The following is a 21081-nucleotide window of genomic DNA, read 5'->3' on the forward strand; positions in this document are numbered from 1 at the left end:
AACAGAAGTAAAAGTAACACGTGGCCTTTAATATTTTTATCTTATCAAAAAGACAAGTCATAATATTCCAAAAAGAGTTTAAGCAAATTTAGAACATATGGTTTTGTTAAAGCTATCTTAAAGATAAGAATTGTGTTTAGTTGACTTTTCGAACCATTTTAACAAGAGCTTGGACTTTGGGTAGTTGGTGTGAAACAGCATTGTGACGTAGGCCTGTCTATTTCATTGTAGGTCACCAAGCCATTGCTCTTTGAAACCAACAAGATTTGTCTGGCTTTTGAGCTATGACTACGCAATCGGTGTATGTTTCACTTGAAACCAGCGTCATTTTCACTTGTTTTGACGCAAGAACTAGATAGATACGTCCTGCTGAAAGTCCAAGACTTTGTTAAACTCTTTCTAAGAATGAACAGTAAAAGTAAATACAAATTTAGCAATGTAGTAATTTGAAAATTGGTACAAATACACTTTGTTACATTAAAAAGTCATATATTAAAATCATATTGAAAGTTCTTTGTTTATGATCACGTTTTCCAATATCACTTTTTGAAACACTGCTGTTCAATGTTTTCAAGACGGATTTGTTCATTTGTAATTGAATGTTGTGGTATTTTTGTTCGTTGCTTTACAGTTAGACTAATATATAACGCAAGTAAAATCAAGACAAGGATCGCGAGACTGATAATAACATGGTCTTTGATATCTTGAGAGAGATCTGTATTTCTACGACGAATTTCCAGTTCATTCCCTGAACCATTTCTGATAAATCTCTTTGTAAACAGTACTGTCGTAACATTTTCTGCAATAAGAGAACAATTGCTTTGGAAATAAAAGAACGGACAAAATATAATTCTAGTGTACGAGAAATAGATTTAAGATGAGTTGACTATCCTGTATATGATACCTATCACTGAGGATGAGAAATATAGAAACATACTAGCTTAAAAAATACAAAATACAATTTCAAATAATTTTATAAGTAGTCTTAATTACTGAGTTCTTCAATTTGATATGTTGCTTTCAGAGAATATGTGATGTCACTGTGTCTCCTCGAAGATGGCGTTAGAGTACGATTTCCTTGCTCTATAAAATAGTAAGTAAGAATTACTTAATATTCATAAAAAATTGTACTTGTACAGTTGACTATAGATACATACTTTTACATCCAGTAGCCGGATCACAGAGTTCCTTGTTGCATCTACATTGCAATTGGCATTCTTTTCCGTAGTTAGGATAAGGACAACTAACTTCACTGTAATGGCTAATGCGCCCATTGCTACATTCTAAAAAAATAGAACTAAATTAATAAAAGACCAAAAAAAAAAACTTTAAAATTTTGAATATCGATGTAATAATTTAAGATATCAATATACTTACCAGACTGCAGCCGTTGACATCCATACATGCGGTGACATTGGTCATTACTACAGTTACATGTTAGCTGACAGTTCCACCCATAACTAGGCATTGGACATGTTTGACTACAATTTGTCCATAATACCCATCTAAACAACCTTGAAGATAATCACAAACGTTTCAAAATAAAAAAAAAAGTATCCATACTATATTATTATGAATTCAGCAATTCTATAGATTACATAATAATACATACGTGTGCATTTGTTTTCAGTATAATTCCACTTAAATCCCACACAGCATTCTAAACCATCAGGTCTACAGGATATATTCAAGAAGGCTCAAATACAAAGTTTTTAACTTTAACTAAACATGTTCTCTAATTAAAGCAGTATTCACAAACATAGTTGATAAATATCTAAACAACAGAATTCCTATTAATGAATTTTATTCTATCGTATATTTATTTGCTTCGCATAGGATTTTTGTAAGTATTTAGATTTTGTGATCATATTTTAAATAAGCATTATTGAACTTTACAAGTCTACTTTCTATTCGCGACGGTTTTTCAAACGGTTAAAATCTTGAAATATTAGTTGATTTTTGTGATTTATTTTTTACACTCTCATCAGAATGTTCATACAACATGAATTGACAGAAGGAATGTGTTGCTTATTGTTTAAAAAAATCATGGCTGATATAAGTTTGCCAATTTCACCTAAAAAGCTGACGTATTGAATGTTACGGTAGAGGCGTTATGATTTTCTTCCGCTTTCAGTAAATATAAAATTATTCCTAATACTATAAAATTGCATTTATAATTTTTCATAGTAAAACCGATCACATAATTCATTATGTAACACAGTTTTCTAATTATTCTATTTAAATTAATACCAGTTAAACATGTTGTAATCATATTTTTTGGTTCCCTATACACCTCGATTACATGTCTTAGTTCAATCAGTGCTAGGTCGGCTTTTAGAATGAATAAGTATGTCCTTCTACACTGGTTATTTAGGAAAGATCAGCTTAAACATTTCAGAATTCAAATGAGAAAGGGGGATATCTTGGGATAATTAATGAAGTCAAAAGTCTTGTAAGAACTGTAGCCATATAGGTTTTATTGCTTAATACAATGTACATCAGTATATTTTGTATTATCGTATAATTAAGATTTAAAACATATTTTTAGAGTGACAAAAGTGATATGGTTTTTGAATTTAGAAAAAGTAAACTAACAAGCAAACTGACAAACAAGAGGCCCATGGGGCCACATCGCTCACCTGAGCAACAACGGCTTAATATGGGTGTTCAAAGGATATTGTGCCATATGGCCCCTCGGTAGAAAAACAAAAAAAAAGAATACCATAAAATAAACTGTTTCCAAATTTTACACTTATTTTTCTACATTTAATCTATGACATTATACCTTTATGAAATACTATTTTTACCCAAAAAAAAGATCATATGCAAGATAGAAAAGAAAATTTTGGTAGGGGTACACTCTTAACTTCCAATTCTCTTTATTTTAGTTCTGCCCCCTCACTTTATCAAACAATCAAATTATATATGAGAATATGCATATAGGCACATATTAATCTTCAACTACATTGTACTAGCTAGTTATTGTATTTTATTTAAAAAGATTCCTATATGTGAAAGAGGAAAATTGTACTTCAAGGTGCTCAAATTAAAAACATTCAAATATTTAATTGGTCTTCCACATTATAAACGATTGTTGTTTACCAGGCGTGAACTCGTGCTACGTTTTATAACCTTACTCACTTGATCGATGAATACACTCGAATGAAAAATGTTGTCAGGTAATATCTTAAAGAGCTTTTACATGTATAATCAATGCATAGGCGTCGGAACTGAGTGGAGGGGGAGGGGTCCCCCCTTTTTTTTGCAAAGTTAGACAAAGCCATACTCAAAATCTTTTTTTTTTTGCTTGTCAATCTATCCCCACCCCATCCCCCCAATGAGCCTCAGATTGCAATGTATTGACAGGTTGACAGGCATAATAATCTATTTTACTAAGGCCCACACTTTATTACCATCTTTATTCAAAATCAACGTTAAAAATGGCTACAAATCAAGATGATTTTCCGCTGTAATTTTTTCTAAAGAATAGCGATAATAGATTTTTATCCGTAAGAGTAATGTTTTAAACTGTTTTAAAGAGGTCGTTTTAATTTGATTGTGTCTGGATAAAACCATCAACAGTGGTGTAGATTCATCGTATAAGGAGGGAACCCCAAAAAGTTGTTATAGAATATCATCCCTTAATTTTTCTTTACAAGTATTTAACGTTTAGTGAGACATTTATAGTGATAAATCAAAATTTTAGCGTTAATCATAAAATTAAAAGCAAATACAGAACTCACAATTCTGCCTGGTTTGAGTCAATTTTTTGTTCACAAGAGTTAATATCATTCAACTTAAGATTTTTAAACTTGGTATTTCCTATTCAGAATGAACAAAAGCATGACCTCAGTTCTGTGAGCAAAGCTCTGTATCTTGCTAATAACTCGAAACTTTACTCAGCTGAAAATGATTAGTAAAGAGAAAATTGTAAATAAACAATTAAAACAGAACAAACATGCACCAAAACAAAGAAAGAGCACAATTTATTTTTCATAATATACATATACCTATATATTTCTAGCAGCAAAAACAATCTCCGTTTAGACTGAAAATGCAGAGCATCTTAACAAAACACGTTGCATTTAAATCAACCATAACGGAGAGATCGTACCGAATTACCAATAAAATGTATACCAGTAGTATTTATAATATGATATGCTGCTACATGTAGTGCTTCAGATTAGGCTAATTTTGCGCAGGTAAAATATTAACTGTCTGGTTAACCGAAGTCTATATTTGAATCGATACGTAAAAATCCCAAAATACAGGCAATATTTCCTCTCAAGTTAAAAAGCAAAATCGAAATTCAAAACAACGTAAAACCACGTTCATGAGTGAAAAGGTTACCGCATCGAAAGATTGAATCTCAATTGATTTCACGAAATTGGAACAAATATATTTAGCATGTTTCAAGTACCCTTTCGCATGTAAACCGTTGCACAAGAAGCAAAATCATCTTTGTCAGTTTGACCCGTTTGCCATGCTTCAACATTCAAACTTAGCTGCCTTACACAATGAACTTTCGTTTTCGATATGGAATACCGAACCCGAAGTTATAAACTGATTGACAGCGGCTATCTCTTTATTTTTATTTTCGTTAATTACTCAAAATTGAAACAGAGTTCGCCAATAATTTTTGCAATTTATGTTTTCCTTTCCATAAGGATAATGTATGCAAAATTACGTTGAATTTGACTCAATAGTTCTTGAGAAGAAGCTTTTTTAAAATGCACCCCCTTTTTTCTACAGTTTCGAGGTTTTCTCCGTTTTAAATAATGATAGGTCTTTTATTTCTGGAATTTATAATCACCTTCCTTTAGGGATGCTTTGTGTCAAATTTGGTTGAAATTGGCGAGGTGGTTTTAGAGAAGATGTTTAAAATCTGAAAAGTTTACAGACGGACGGACAGGCGGACAACGGACAAAAGGAGATCAGAAAAGCTCACTTGAGCTTTCAGCTCAGGTGAGCTAAAAACCCAACACGCCTGATGCTATAGATAATATATAGTTTACATGATATGTTCTCTGTTAATTATCTAAATCACAAGGATCTTTTCATGATGAATTTACATGATCAATACCTTTTAAACGGTGTTGTTTGGGTCAATCTTTTTTATACATATTTTTATCTATCTGTTACAGACAAAATCATTTAAATGATAAACTTATTTCAAAAGATACATGTAATGCATATGGCGTTTTTGAAAAGTACGTTATTTTAAACCCCATGCTCAGTTTTTCCAAATAAATGATAGTATTAAGATATCATATGTATATTCTTAGTAGCAAATGAAAAGGAATCAATACTTTTCTTAATAAATTGATGACTCTATCTGAGACAACTTACCGTTTTCTAGATGTAAAAAGAACAAGTGCAACAAACAAAGAGATCTGCATATTAATCAAATTAAATTTACATGCGTACATCATATTCAGTCAGTACTTTTTGATTAATGTTACATTAGGATATAAAGAAGAACATGTAAAACACAATATATGATTATTTCAGATTCATGCACTTTTACGGTTTTTTAAACGATACTTCGTTAACTCTCATGCATGTCAATACATTGTAAGCTATGATACTTAGATACTTACCCTTGACATAAATTTGAATATATAACGACACGGTAAAATAATAGCGAATAAATGCTAATTATGGCCATAAAAGGTCCCATGACTGATTTTGACGTGACTCTAACTCATTTGATAGTTGACTGCTAGTGTTTCCTATATTGGTTTTAACTTCTGCTTAAAATTTAATGCAACTTTAGTCCCCTATAAACTATACAAATCATGATATTCGATTTCCTATGGTTTGCCTGATTTTGAAAAAAAAAATAATGAAAACCGGAAATTCAGTACCACGCCCTGCGGGGCTGAATATCTATATTTGTTTAGCGTATATGAAAAAAAAAACATAATCACATATTAACAATTGGCATAAAATATAGACATTAAATATACATGTATTGAACTTTAATACAAGTTTAGTGAATTATTTACCAAACTAGTTTACATTTTTTTACTTTTCAATTTTCACCAATAAAGTATTTAAGGTTTTCCGATCCTCAGGAATTGAAAGTGTAAATTTTAAAGCAAATGGCATTTTACAGTCTCATACTAATGATTATAATAATAAATGAAGCATTTATATGTATTATATCTATGCGTTTTTCAAAGATAATGCATTATCACCTATGTAGATTTATATAAGGAAAAAGAAGTGAATTCAAGGTTTTGCTTATTTGTATTCAGTAGAGTATGATTACACTTGACTGCTGAACATAAAAACATTCAGTAGATATGTAGATGTAACATAAAGAAATACAAATGTGCTGTATCCAGTATTATAATCATGAAAATAAAAGAAAATATCTTTACATTATGTATGAGAAAGGGTTATCTTTCTTTCAAAAAGTCAACAACAGATGTAATAATGTTCCTGCACTTTGTTACTCTTGGTGTTCCATGAAAACATTCAAGGATAATATATCTTATAATAGATACTAACAGTGACATTTTACACTTTTATTTGAGGTTAATACAATGCGAATACACATGAATCTAATACCTGGACATGTATATACATGCTTCTATGCAACTGTGAATATAAGAACTAACAGTAAATAATACTTATACAATTACTTTTACCAATTAAAAGATACCACATCTAATGAAGTTTCCTAGACATGAACACAGTGATTTTCGATAACATCTTCTTTGACCGTTAGACTCTGATTTCGTTGTTAGCAATACGACAGAAACTGTGTACAAATAGATTTATGAGCATCGGAGAAATAGACAAATATTGTGCAGTCTCACATCAGTGGAAACACTCCATTAGAATGGCAACATATTGAAGTATTTTCGAATGATAAAAATTTCAAGAATATTAAAAATTTAAACACAACAATGAAAAAAACCCCGACAAAACAAAGAAATCCATCGCAGACAGATAAGTTAGAAAAGTGTTTGCATTTAATGACAATGAATTTGATAGGACTAATTGAGTTAAACAATCGATAGATACGGGGGACAGCAAACGCATTTGCTTGCGGCCGTACAAAATTGCCCGAAGCCTGGGAGAATTATTGGAGTCTCAGATAGAAACAACGTGTGCTAACAAAATTGTACGACCGTCCAAGAGCCCATACTCTGCTCCAATCGACCTTGTACCGAAGAAAGATTGCCGATACGCATGTGCAACGAGTCTTATAAACTAAATGAAGTCACCAAAGAGGATGTGTACCATCTTTCGAGAATAGATAAAATGCTAGATGCACTTAAGAGTTCCAAATATTTTAGTGTCTTAGATTTGTGTCATGGTTTTAACAACGTTCCAGTCAAGGAATATGACAAATAAAGATTGCCTTTTCCTTTTTTGGAGGGCATTACGAATATAATAATATGCCGTACGGACTGTTTAACAGCGCTCTCAGAATACTGCAAAACACGTGTATTTTGTACATAGACAATGTAATCGTGCGTACAGAAGAACAAACTAAAGCAGAAAGAGCATTTGACTGTGAAACAAAAGAAACACATGACACCAAAGTGGAGAAAGTCGGGCTATAAACTACTGTAACCAAACAAAACATGTTTTGTAATGAGGAAAAGGTAATTTTCAATTTTTTTTTCAGGAAGCTACAACAAGTGCGAACGAGTTTCGAAATTTCACGTCAAGAAAGTAAATTTTAACTGTTTTTAATATTAATGTTTATTACGGAAAAAATATTCGAAAGAAAATTATTAGGAAAACAATATATATCAATGTTGTGGACGCCTTTAAACCTAAAATATAATAATATGAATACATTTTTGTCTTTGACAACTGAATATGTGTGTAAACTAAACACAATAGATCATGCATAAAATTGGGTTATTTTTTTAGTCGTTAATAATATTCCTAATATTTATGTGTGTCTACCAAAAAAGTCTATCTTAATAAATTATTTTATAGGACTATATCTTTAGATTAGGTCTAGGTAGTAAAAAATAGTTAATATTTCGCAACTAAATGTTTTATAATGCCTTAATACTGCTTGAGGTGTTGTTGTTTTTTTTTTCAAAACAATCTACAGCTAATTTTGTTCGTTGGAAATCATCCTTGACAATTCGTTAAAAGTAAATAAATGCTCTCGTTACTACATTACTTTAGTTTACAGTTTGTTTCAAAGATGGACTATCATTATGAAATCAAACTTTTGTGACTACCCAAAAGTATTTTGTATTTTGCATTTGATGCCTGATATATAGCTTATCTATAGATGAGAAATTCTATCAAAACACATGAACAGTTACTTTAATGTTAACAGTGATAAAGAAATAAAAAAATAACTACATTTCATTTGTTAATGATTAGGCAATGCTAGCAAATTTAAAACCACACTGTAAATCTCTGAAGGATACACAAAAAGACAGTCCTGTTAGCTACAGTTCTACGGTATACGACAACGTGTTTGTTTAAGGAATTCTTAACATACATTGATAAATAGTTAAACCAATGTACGATATAAAAAACACTGCTGCAACAATTATTAAGCCGACTGTAACACGATAAAGCAAATTATTTGAGCCGGTATGAGCTCTCTTGCATATTCTCTTCATTGAGCCATTGTTGAAACTCGAGTGTGTTGATATACCTGTTGATTAAATCAATAGAAAAAATATGCAGATGAAAGAGAAAAATGATTTTAATTCATGTATTTTATGTATTTTTACTTGTGCAAGAATGATTAATTTAATCAATGAATATATAAATATCCGATTACAGCAAAAACAAACATATTACAACTATTTCTTTGAACGGAATATGATATCACATATATTCCTGAAATGTTTTTATGAAACACCAACACTACAACATGCATTCAATCGGATGAATAACACTGGCTAATTGTTTTCTGTGATGACAACCTTTAAGGAATAAGTTAAACTAACGTTTTTATTGCAACGGGTACTTATGAATAAAATGTTTACGTCTGTAAAGAAAAACTTGATTTGAATCAGTACACATTAATAACAATACATCGCCCTCCTTTTATATTCTACGCAATAGCTGACAACTTCTTACACAGATACATCTGAGATTAAATTTTTACCAAATGAAATCATCGCTGTCGAAATATTGGAGATGTGTTTCATTTGAAGACGAGTCTAAACGGCAAATGTGTATCTTTTAGTTTTCAAATGTATTGTGAAGTGTTTGCCTAAAACCTGACCTCATAATTTTGTTGTTTTTTAGAACCATGAAACGAAAATACTAAAAGAATGGGCTTTTACAACACTATTAGAAAGACAACAATAAATTGACGTAAAAGGAACTATTGATACTGTTAGACCTTGTATAGCATTTTGCAAAGTGTTGATTTAAAAACCCTTATTTTAATAAAAATGGCATGCATTTGAAATTTTACCATATCTCATGACTGAAGAAGTACCGTTTTTGGATTTTGAAATTTGAGAAGCTCCTGTCTCCCTGGTAATGATGGTAGAATTTGTACTCTCTGAAAAACATTTGAACTCAATAAGCATAAACGATTAAAACCAATATCTTTTAAAATGATACTTAATATATTTATTTCTGTATTTATCTTTAAAAAACTATTAAACGTAGATTTTAGATCTTTACTATTATATGGTCCTAAAGGAAACGTTGAATAAGTTGAATGTGGAACTCCAGTAATGTCCTTCCTGTGTGATGCTCTTGTTGTGCCTGTCAAATCAATAAAGGAAACACGTCACACAGCTACACAAAGCTTATCGCGTGGTTTTTAGGTTGATTATTGCATTGATATGAATAAATGTTTATAAGTTAACACTCTGACTTTCCCACTTGTAAATATGAAAAACTAGCGACGTTTAGTTGATAAAGCTCACAGGGATATGGACTTGGTTGATGAGGAATAAACCTTTCAAAGATGTATCGGTAGAGCATTTTAAACTATATATTTTATGCATAGCATTATAAAATAATGACTTACTGTTACATCCAATAGCAGGATCACAGAGAACATTCTCACAATGACATTTTTGCTGACATTCTTTTCCGTAATTTGGGTATGGACAAAGTATTTCACAATACGAGCCTATTCTCCCAGTCTCACATTCTACAGTATACAATGAAACATAATGTCATAGGAATTTTATAAAAGAAAATTTGAAGTTAGTATTGATAATCATAGTAAATAAATGCTCTTAAGTTAATACAGTAAAAAATAGACTACATTTACCTGACACTGAACGCTTACATCCAAACGCAAAGTGACAGTTGTCATTGCTACAGTTGCATATGAACTGACAGTCGACGCCATACGTAGGAGCTAGACATGGTTCTCTACAGTCTTGTCCAAAAAAACCGACATTACAACCTTTAAAGTACATTTGTGTTTATAGGTATAGAACTTAGTATCAAAATGTAAAACATGTGTTTGTTTTTTTCTATTTGAGATACAAACGTGTGCATTTATTAATGGTTTGGCTCCAAGCATATCCAGAGCAGCATTCAGGACCATTTGGTCTTATAAAAAACAGAAAAATGAATATCAACGTGCAATTTAGATTAAAATGAGAATCTAGTGTAACATGTGTATGTTTGTATCATTACCTTGAAAATGCTTCTTATGATTGCCGTATGGTTAGAATATTAAAAGAAAATCTTAACATTCGTCACAAAGGTGGAGTAACAGACACTTACCCTCCACATGGTTTTGAATATGTGTCAATGACACGTAAAATTGCGATCAAAATGTTGCCTAATTTTAACATATCTTCAATCAAATAAATGTAAATATTTGTATTCTATCAAAATTTCCGTCTTCCTAGTTGATTTGTAGTTTCTTCCTTGAATTTTTCATGCTCTCGAAATTTGATTTCGGTTTAAAATACTGCACTTAATTGAAACGCGTTATGTATTTTAATAATCAAGGAAATGCAATAAAGTTATGTGTAAGTTAATGAAAATGTTTACGGCACCTTTTAACTCCCCTCCCTCCAATCAAAGAAATAAAACTACACCCCCCCACCCTTAAAAAAGAAAAAATCCCAAACAAATAAAGAGGTCAAAGGAGATTCGTTAGAGGGGAGATATTAATGAATATCATCATTGCTTTTATTTTCTTCCCTATCTGCATCAACAACGTCCTTACATCGCTTGCCAATAAAAAACCCAAAACATTCATATCATGACATTTATTGTTCAATCGCAACACAAAGCACTAATGTGAGTTGGCCATTCCTCACAAGCACCTATCGTTTAACTCATGTTCTCGACCTCCGACATTACAATGTATAACTGTAAACCAGTTTATGTTTATATACAGTAAGAGGAGGGGGGGGGGGGGGTTGTAATTATTTTTGAAAGTTATGATATAGTTTGGTGATGAAACGAAAACATGTATGGAATGCCAATGCATCGCAAACCTGTTGGCACAAGGCGAATCAAATGATTTTTCGTAATGTAATACATGTAGTTAGATATTAATCAAGAAATGCATTTTCATGATGAGTTTTCAAATGCAGATCTTGTTTACAACAATGCTACATGTATAAAATAAATACATTTTAAAATAAATTTAGAGTATTCAGTAGAATGAAAATACAATTATAAATTTCTTCATTCAGAATAAAAAGCTTTGAAGTTTAAATTAATTTTATAGGAATATGAAAAAGTGTGTAGATAATTCATTAGTAAATTGAGTAAAAAAATCTTATTGACTGAATGTTGTACACGGTGGGTGAAGTGACCTTTTTATAGAATTTATCAAGTAGAAAACACTACTGATAAAAATGCAGGGTCTTCGTAACATTACGAGGGTTGTCCAAAAAGTTCTTTGACAATGACGTTTTTGTAATTTCAAATAGGTTTATATGTATATGTTGTATACCTTAATCTTTGTCATAATATTTTAAATCATACTAAAGTAGTTTTTAATGTTTTCCATAGAAATAAATTAAAATTTTAATGTAAAGGGTCGCGAAAAATACTCACGGCTCAGCGTTTAAACTGTTCAAACTTTGCAATTGAGTATTTAGATATGAATATTTACAGTTTTTATAAAACATTTCAGAACTTCATAATATTCTATTATGATGTAGTATGTATGGTGAACGTCATTTTCATACGTCATTTGAAGCTATTTTCAAACTAGCAGAGGACTAAAATATATTACGACAAGAACATGTCTTTAAAAAAGCCTGAAAAAGCGATGTCAGATGACCACATTGAACAGCGCGCCATTATAAAGTTGTGTCGACTGAGGTAAAACACCGTTAGAAACAAAACAAACGATGGATGAAACAGAAAAAAAGCAAAATAGTTTGAGTTTACTTATGATTTAGAACGCGATTGAACCCTCTGACCAAACGGTGAATGCGGCATATTACTCTTATGTAAACCCAGGACTACAACATTATAAAAACGTTGTTATAACTCGACCTCAGACTGGGCCCTGCAGCCTGTATAGGCAAAGATATGTAATGATAACTCCAATACAAAAATGTACATTGCTCTGATTTTTATACATATACATCACTATACTCTACATTGAAATATTATAATACTTTCCTGATATTGGCGCCGTTATTTTGAATAAAATTACGTGTCCACGAACTTTTTGGACAACACTCGTATAGTATCATGATATAAGTTGTAAAGCTTAGAACGTTTTTACTTCGCTTAAGTTTATTTTGGTTTATACATGTATTATATTGTACATATGTACACAACACTAGATATACATGTACTCGTATTCTGTGCATTTTAGCTATTTTCATTAAAAATGACGTTTATTTTATGCGCAGTTTACTGTCATCGAGGTTTACAAAAATTGAAAAGGGACAATTAGGGAAGGCAGCTTAAAGCTGTGAAGATGAGTAAGCATTGTGATTAACAGACATAGAAACAAATAATACGATGTCCTGTTATTGATACCTCACTACTTTATAAAAAGTTTTCATTAAGTTGTTTTTAGGCACAACGTTGGTACTATTATATTGTAATAGAAGGAATTTACTGTTGCATTGTTCATACACAATATTAATAACTGGGAATAAACATTTAGTAAACTTTAAAGTAAAAATATAATTAATATAAGGATAAGCGCACTAATTTAACTGTGTCAAACTACGACTGATGTATATTAATGATTCGTTAATGCACAAGCTAATAGGAAATGTTTTAATTATAAAACCGAACATTAGACATTCCATGATGCAGTTTATAATTAAAGTCTAAAAGTTTCACGTTATGTACGTTCAGAAATATTTTGTACTGTTATCTGAATATCACAACCCCATTTTGTTTGCAAGTAAACTTAAATTTATTGATAGTTTATTAAATTGAGGAATAGTGTTTTTTTTCATGGATTGCACTTTTTAAAATGTTTTCATTTAATTGAATATGTTACATATGTTTACATTATTTTTTGTAGGATTTCAGTAAACAATCCACATAGAATTTTGCCATCAAGTAAATCATTTAATATCATATTACATGTTTTTGTTTAGTTCTGTTTTCTCTCGAATTTTAGCAAAACCCAAAGCACATTACAGATATCTACCTAATCATTAAAAATTTGGTTGATTTTTATTTTATGAATCATATGATTATATGTTAAAAGTACAACTTGTATGTAATTTCTATTTTTTAAACAGAATTGGATGAGAACATTACGAACAAGTGTATACTACCAAGGCATATCCTCTCAGTATTTCCGGTTCAAGTGTCTTCCTGGTTGTGATAAGGAAGAAACTGTTTTAAAATATGATATATATTACCGAGAAACTTTAAATACATTTAGCAGCATGGGAAAATCGAAACACCACGAGAAGTAACAGTTTTATTAAAACAACAAATTGTATCAGCAGTTAAATATATATTATTCTGTTCTGAGCTCACTCTACCGCCATTTAAGAAAAACAATTGTGTTAACTTATGCTTCAATTCACTATTTAAGGTGTATTTTAAAATATCATTTGATCAGTTTTTTGCATATCTTAAAATGATATGCGGTCCTAATAAATCACTTACCTATATAGATGCAGTCCCTTAGATTTGTGCAACATTAATGCTTTAGAATAAGTAGTGGAATGTTACAAACGACAGTTGTCAGGGTTACCATCTAAACAATTTAAATTATAAGATGTTAAATTGACTACCGTTTATTACATAGACGTATTCTTTGTCAAGATTTTATACAATGTACATATTAAACAAACGTAACCATTCCTTAACATACTCCCTTCTTTAAATACACCTTTTTAGATAAAAATAAGCACCGTAATTGTTCTGCTCTATATTATACAACGGCTTCGGCGAATCACTGCTTATTAATGAAGAGGAAACACAACTTGTTGGAACTAGATTATGAACCCTGTTTGCACAGACCAGAGTCAGAAATCTTGCCACAAGAAAGAGAATTCCGGACTTGTGGAGTTGACCTGGTTAATAAGCTACTACTCTTCTACTATCTTCAATTTATGTTTTCATAACTCTTTTAGATAGCTTTTTGCTAGAACAATGTATATTTGACAATCTTGCTGTACTTTAGTGAACATTGGCATAACAGTCGCCATACCATACTGATGAACATGTGAAAAGTATGTTTGTAATGTAATCGGTTAAATTTTTACACTGAGCAGATAATTTAACGAATGCTGTTGTTTTTAAGTTTTATAACATGTTTAAAGCAATGTGTGCTACTGTTTGACATATCTCACAGATGTGGAAGTATCATGTGACCTTCTATATGTTTATCTTGTCACAAAGACATGTCATAAGATTCCAAAAAAAAATTTAAGCAAATTCCATTCATAAAATATAGTTTTTTTAATGCAGTCGTAAAGATAAAAACCATAAGTTGACTTTTAAATTTGACGATCAGTAAAAGTAAATTACTTAATGTGAATAAAGTTTCAGCAATAAAGGGATTTGTAAATTTGTAGAATTGCACTTTGTTACATCGAAAATTCTTATGTTGACAATCATTTTGAAACATCGTTGCTTATAATCACGTTTCCCAATTTCATTTTCTGAAACACTGCTGTATATATATTTTCAAGACGGGTTTGTTCATTCGTAATTGAATCTTGTGGTACATGTATTTGTGAACGCTGCTTAACAGTAAGACTAATATATAACGCAAGTAAAATCAAGACAAGGATCGCGAGACTGCTAATAACATGGTCTTTAATATCTTGAGAGAGATCTGTATTTCTACGATGAATTTCCATTTCATTCCTTGAACCATTTCTGATGAAGCTGTTTGAATCTGTAAACTTGACTGTCGCAACATTTCTGCAATACGAGAATAGTTGCTTTAGAAATAAACGAACAAACAAAATATAATACGATAGATAAATTTAAGATGAGTTGACTACCCTGCATATGATATCTATCACTGAGGATGAGAAATATAGAAACATACAAGCTTTAGAAATAAAAACTATTTTAAATAATTTTGTAAGTTGTCTTACTGAGTTCTTTAATTCGATTTGTTGCTTTCGTAGAATGTATGATGTCATTGTGTCACCTCGAAGATGACGTGAGAGTATGATTTTCTTGCTCCATAAAAAAGTAAGTAAAAATTACCTTATATTCATTAAAAATTGTACTTTTTTACATTTGAGCATTTGTACAGAAACAGTTGACTAAAGATACATACTTTTACATCCTGTAGCCGGATCACAGAGTTCCTTGTTGCATCTACATTGTAATTGGCATTCTTTTTCGTAGTTGGCATAAGGACAACTAAATTCACAGTAATGGCCAATGCGCCCATTGCTACATTCTAAAAAAAATATACTTAAATAAACAAGACACATAACTTAAAATTTTGAATTTTGATGTAATAATTTAAGATATCAATATAGACCTATTTACCAGACTACAACCGTTTACATCCATACGTGTGGTGACATTGGTCATTGTTACAGTTACATGAAAGCTGACAGTTCCACCCATAACTTGGGATGGGACATGTTTGGCTACACTTTATTCCATAATACCCATCTGAACAACCTTTACCTTTAAGATAATCACAAACGTTTCAAAATTAAAGAAATGCATTGGTACTATATCATAAGAAATTCAAAATTCTATATATTACATAATAATACATACGTGTGCATTTGTTTTCAGTATAATTCCACTTATGTGGTCTTAAATCCTGGTAAACCCTACATTACTATTACTGTTGAATAGAATCTGAAGCAGATTTGCAGCTGTGTTCTGCTGCTACCTTGATAAAGAAAAACTATGGCTTGTGTGAACAGCATTTATTAATGATGCCAGATGAAGTTATACTGAATATAAAAATGAAAATGTGAGACTGCATACATTTAGTAAATTATCAACAATGCAGCAGAAGGTGGGGCCCAAAAAATTACCCACTAGAGGAACACTGAACTGCACGAGAAGTGTCCCTCGCCCATAAAACTAAATATATAAAACACAATAAAGATAATTACTTAAAATTTTGAATTTCGATTTAATAATTTGAGATATCAATATATTTACCAGACTGCAGTTGTTTACATCCATACATGTACGCGGGGATGTTAAGGAAGCATATGGAATCTGAGTTGCATGTAATTCCGTGAATTCAAAGATCTTAGTTATTATGTACATATTCAAATATCTAAGCAACGAAACGTAGATCAAAAACAAATCAAAAATACAGAAGACAATTTTTTTCAAGAATATAGTTTGTGTTACGTAGATTTACACATTGATGACGACATGACTAAAGGTTGAATGTCATGTGATCGGAAAGCATTGTAAACATATTCAAAATATAACTAATCTAAAAACTCTAATAAAGTATTGTGGTGTGATTTATTAAGAATTGAACATAAGAATACTGGGGGAGATGTTAGTTTTATCAACCATTCGCTAAAAGGTATGTAAATTTTCTTTTATTTCTCGGTCAGGGTTTCCTCTGTCGTTGTTTACGATGTGAAAATCCGAATAGAACAAGGGTACCCCGGATATATTGAACTTGAAATTTTTTACGTATCGTTAGTTTGATCAATGCTAAAATTGAAAAGTGGTGCTAGAATCCCATGTTAAGTGTTATTTTGATGCAATTTGCCTTTTTCCGTGCAAACTATATAAAGATTAGGAAGGTTTTACTAGAACCGGATTCTAGCAGCGGTTTTGATTAAACTGAGATGTTTTGCTTTTACTTGGTATGCTTATTTTATTTTGGAAACCGCGGGGTAGTGTTGTTCTATCTCAGTTTAATTTAAGGAATAAACGTAAGCTATTTATAGTTGTCACGTGATAATGTACCAATGTGGCAGTAATATACTACCCGATTTTTTTGCACTGACATCTATTTTAAAGGATAATACTAAGGTTTCGATCTTATTCAAAATCATTATTTAATTTCACAATTTTGAATATAACAGTCAACATAAGACGCTAAATTGCCCATATGCTTCCTTAACACCCCCGCGTAGTGACATTGGTCATTACTACAGTTGCATGTAAGCTGACAATTCAACCCATAACTAGGCATGGGACATGTTTGGCTACAATTTCTTCCATAATACCCATCTGAACAACCTTTACCTTTAAGATAATCACAAACGTTTCAAAATTAAAGAAATACATTGGTACTTTATTATAAGAAATTCAATAGTCTATATATAACATAATAATACATACGTGTACATTTGTTTTCAGTATAGTTCCACTTAAATCCCACACAGCATTCTTAACCATCAGGTCTACAAGATATATTCAAGAAGGCTCAACTACAAAGTAATTAAATCTAAGTAAACTTGTTTTCTAGTTAAAGCAGTATTCACAGCTATAACTGATACATATCTAAACAAACGAATTCCTATTTATGAATCTTATTTTATCGGTTTTTTTATTTGCTTCGCAACAGATTTTTGAAAGTATGCACATTCTGTGATCATATTTTTAATCAGCATTATTGAGCTTAATAAGCCTACTTTCAATTTGCAACGCTATCAAACGATTACAATATTGACATATAAGCTGAAGTTTTGTGATTTGTTCTTTACACTCTCGTCAAAATGTTCATACAACATGAATTAACATAGGGAATATTTTGCTTTTTTTGTAAAAAAAAAAAATCATGGTTGATATAAATTTGACAATTTTACCTAGAAAGCTGACGTTTCAAATGTTACGGTAGAGGCTTTATGATTTTCTTCTGCTTTCAGTAAAAATAAAATGATTCCTAATACTATTAGATTGCATTAATTTTCGAAGTAAAACCGATCGCATAATACACTATGTAATACTGTTTTCTAAATATTCTATTTTAGATACTGTGGAATCATTAGATTTCGTGGTGGCTCAATTTTCGTGGAATTCGTGGGCACCTCTCATCCACGAATTAACATCCCCCACGAATTAATAAATTAGAGCTATAAAGTAATATTCCTCTTGCATGTATACGAAAATACACGAAATTACGTCACAACGAACCTGTAAAATTTAAGCAATCCACGAAAATTGGCCCCACAGTATTACTAGTTAAACCTGTTGTAATTCATATGCATTAAAGACCAAAATTATCTCCATGCATTTTTTATTGTTCCCTATACACCTCGATTTCATATATCACTTTCCCTGTAGTTCAATCAGTGCTAGATAGACTTTTGAGATGAAAAGGTATGTCCTTCTGCACTGTTAATTTAGGAAAGATCGGCAAAAAAGAACTAGGTACGGTTGTAATGGTATAAATGCCTAAAATTCCAACATTATTCAAGTTGTTTATGAAAAGTAAATAAATGCATAATTACGAATATGATGTCAAGTGTAAGCGATAAATCCGTAAAAATAATCGTGCAAAGCGTTGCTAAGCAACACTAACATCCGCTAAATGCACGATTTTTACCGGAAATTAACATATTCAAGGCAATTTTTACTATAAAATTTGAAAATGTATATAGAGCGCAGTCCTCGAGCAAAACGGAGCGTGATTTATTAAAATATAATTATAAAGAGAAAAGATTTAAACATGATTACCTTTTGCCCAAGGCCTGCGCTGATAGTTAATTTGCCCGTTTTGTGAAGAGTTTTAGTGGTGGTTTCAGTCGGGCAGATGCGGTTATAATCAATTATCGATGACGAAAATCAGACAAGATAAGATAAATTTATCTTCAGTAACTTTCATTACAAAAAAATGATATCTATAAAAAGTTCTGATAAATTATTATCATGATAATGTATATAGGACGTGATAATTTTTGTTTTCACTATAGGTCTACCGTCAACTGTATTTAGGCCTACCGTATACTGTTGACTGATGTTTCCTTTTGTTTTCCCCGTACGTGTAGGTTTTGTATAGTTTTTTTCCTCATTCACACTACATACTTTGAGCTTCTTGAAACGATGAAGAATGAAGAAATATGTCCTTATACACGGGCTATTTAGGAAAGATCGGCTTAAAATTTTCAAATAATTCAAATGAGAAAAAAAGATATCTCGGAATAGTTAATGAAGTCAAAAATCTTGTAAGAACTGTAGCCATATAGTTTTTATTGCTTAATACATCAGTATATTTTGTATTATCGTATAATTAAGATGTAAAACATATTTTTAGAGTGACAAAAGTAACATGGTTTTTGAATTTAGAAAAAGTAAACTAACGAGAATACTGACAAAAACCCAACACGCCTGATGCTATGGATACGATATAGTTAACATGGTATGTTATCTGTTAATTCTCTAAATCACAAGGACCTTTACATAATGAATTTACATGAGTTTTACAATACCTTTTAAATGGTGTAATCTGGGACAATCTCTTTTTTATACACATATTTATCTATCTATTACAGACAAATCATTTAAATATTAAACATATTTCAAAAGGTATATGTAATGCATATGACGTTTTTGAAAAGTGTGTTAATAAAAATCCTATTCTCAGTTTTTCCAAATAAATGATTGTATTAAGATATAATTTGTATTTTCTTATTGGCAAATAAACAAATTCACATTTTTTTGCACATAAGGATCAGCTATTCTATTTAAAACAAAGTTGTGCTACAAATTAAGCATTATTCAGTTATAAACGGTTACTGTTAAATATGCATTTAAACTATTCTGTTCACAATAATTTAAACCAGGAACAAAAATGTAATGAAATCAAGCGCGGATTTATAAAGCTACTTACGTTTCAAACAAGTTAAGGGTCAATTAACGTACTCGGACATAGTCAAATCATTTAAGGAGCGCATATCTTTTTGTGAGTGGTAATACAGGCATTACATTGCTATCTCGTACTTCGATTACAGTCCTTAATTGTAGTTTTGGCGACTTTATTCCATTTTTGGTCAATTTGGTCCTAAATCTTGTTCAGTAAATCTTGGTGTTCAGAGGGTTAGGTGTGTAAGGTACCCTACTGCTGGACGTAAAAAATAAAGGCATGCTTTTCCGGTGTGCAGACGGATCTTTATTGTTTGGTCTCAAACATATACCCTAAAAGAATTCATCAGTTCAGTCTGGAGAGTGCTGGCGGAAGTACTATGTGTTCTTTCATTAAGTGTACGATTGATCCTCTCCTTTCGTTGTGTTTTACATTGACGTTCATTAACAAAGCATGTAAGCAAAATGTTTGAGGTTTGTCAATGATGATATAACCTGAAGTAGTAAACTTAATAGCAAACCCTTTACAGGTAGATTATCCTCGAAATTATGACATAATTCTTAACGCTCACATTATGTTTGATTCATGTTTGCAATTTAACAGCGTTGTCTATTTTGAAATTTGTTTAAAATAAAAGAACTTTAACATTTCATACCATTACATCCCTTTGTGAAATTGCACCGTTCTTCGCTGCAATTACACGCAAACTGATATCGACAGGGGATATCACATTGATTTCCTGTATACCCTACTGGACATTCTGAAACATAAATTCACTGTATTAAACGGGAAAAAACATTATATATTTTTACAACAAGACTATAAGACAAATGGAATAAGAAAAAAACTATTTTATTCGTCGTAAATAACTCAGAAGAATTTGTTTGGTTGGAGGATATCAACACTGGTGCTGGAAATGTCTGCGAACCATCTAAAAATGAAAA

At 31.1% G+C, this 21081-nt stretch overlaps 2 protein-coding genes and 1 pseudogene across 2 annotated transcripts; all 3 read right to left on the reverse strand.

The window, feature by feature from the left end:
• Positions 1 to 985: 985 nt before the first annotated feature.
• LOC128185371 (multiple epidermal growth factor-like domains protein 10) lies at positions 986 to 1701 on the reverse strand. The gene is made up of 4 exons (XM_052854979.1): positions 1613 to 1701; positions 1378 to 1514; positions 1158 to 1283; positions 986 to 1083 (listed from the first exon to the last, which is right to left on the reverse strand). The coding sequence occupies exons 1-4, from the start codon at positions 1618 to 1620 to the stop codon at positions 986 to 988; spliced, it is 369 nt and encodes a 122-aa protein (XP_052710939.1). The 5' UTR covers positions 1621 to 1701.
• Positions 1702 to 8262: 6561 nt separating this feature from the next.
• Positions 8263 to 10784, reverse strand: LOC128183465 (multiple epidermal growth factor-like domains protein 10). The gene is made up of 7 exons (XM_052852445.1): positions 10702 to 10784; positions 10463 to 10524; positions 10238 to 10375; positions 9989 to 10114; positions 9637 to 9720; positions 9422 to 9511; positions 8263 to 8647 (listed from the first exon to the last, which is right to left on the reverse strand). The coding sequence occupies exons 1-7, from the start codon at positions 10770 to 10772 to the stop codon at positions 8469 to 8471; spliced, it is 750 nt and encodes a 249-aa protein (XP_052708405.1). The 5' UTR covers positions 10773 to 10784; the 3' UTR covers positions 8263 to 8468.
• A 3514-nt stretch (positions 10785 to 14298) lies between these two features.
• Positions 14299 to 20896, reverse strand: LOC128185372 (protein draper-like; annotated as a pseudogene).
• Positions 20897 to 21081: the final 185 nt, after the last annotated feature.

Source organism: Crassostrea angulata, chromosome 5, assembly GCF_025612915.1.
Source record: "Crassostrea angulata isolate pt1a10 chromosome 5, ASM2561291v2, whole genome shotgun sequence".
NCBI classification, from domain to species: domain Eukaryota; kingdom Metazoa; phylum Mollusca; class Bivalvia; order Ostreida; family Ostreidae; genus Magallana; species Magallana angulata.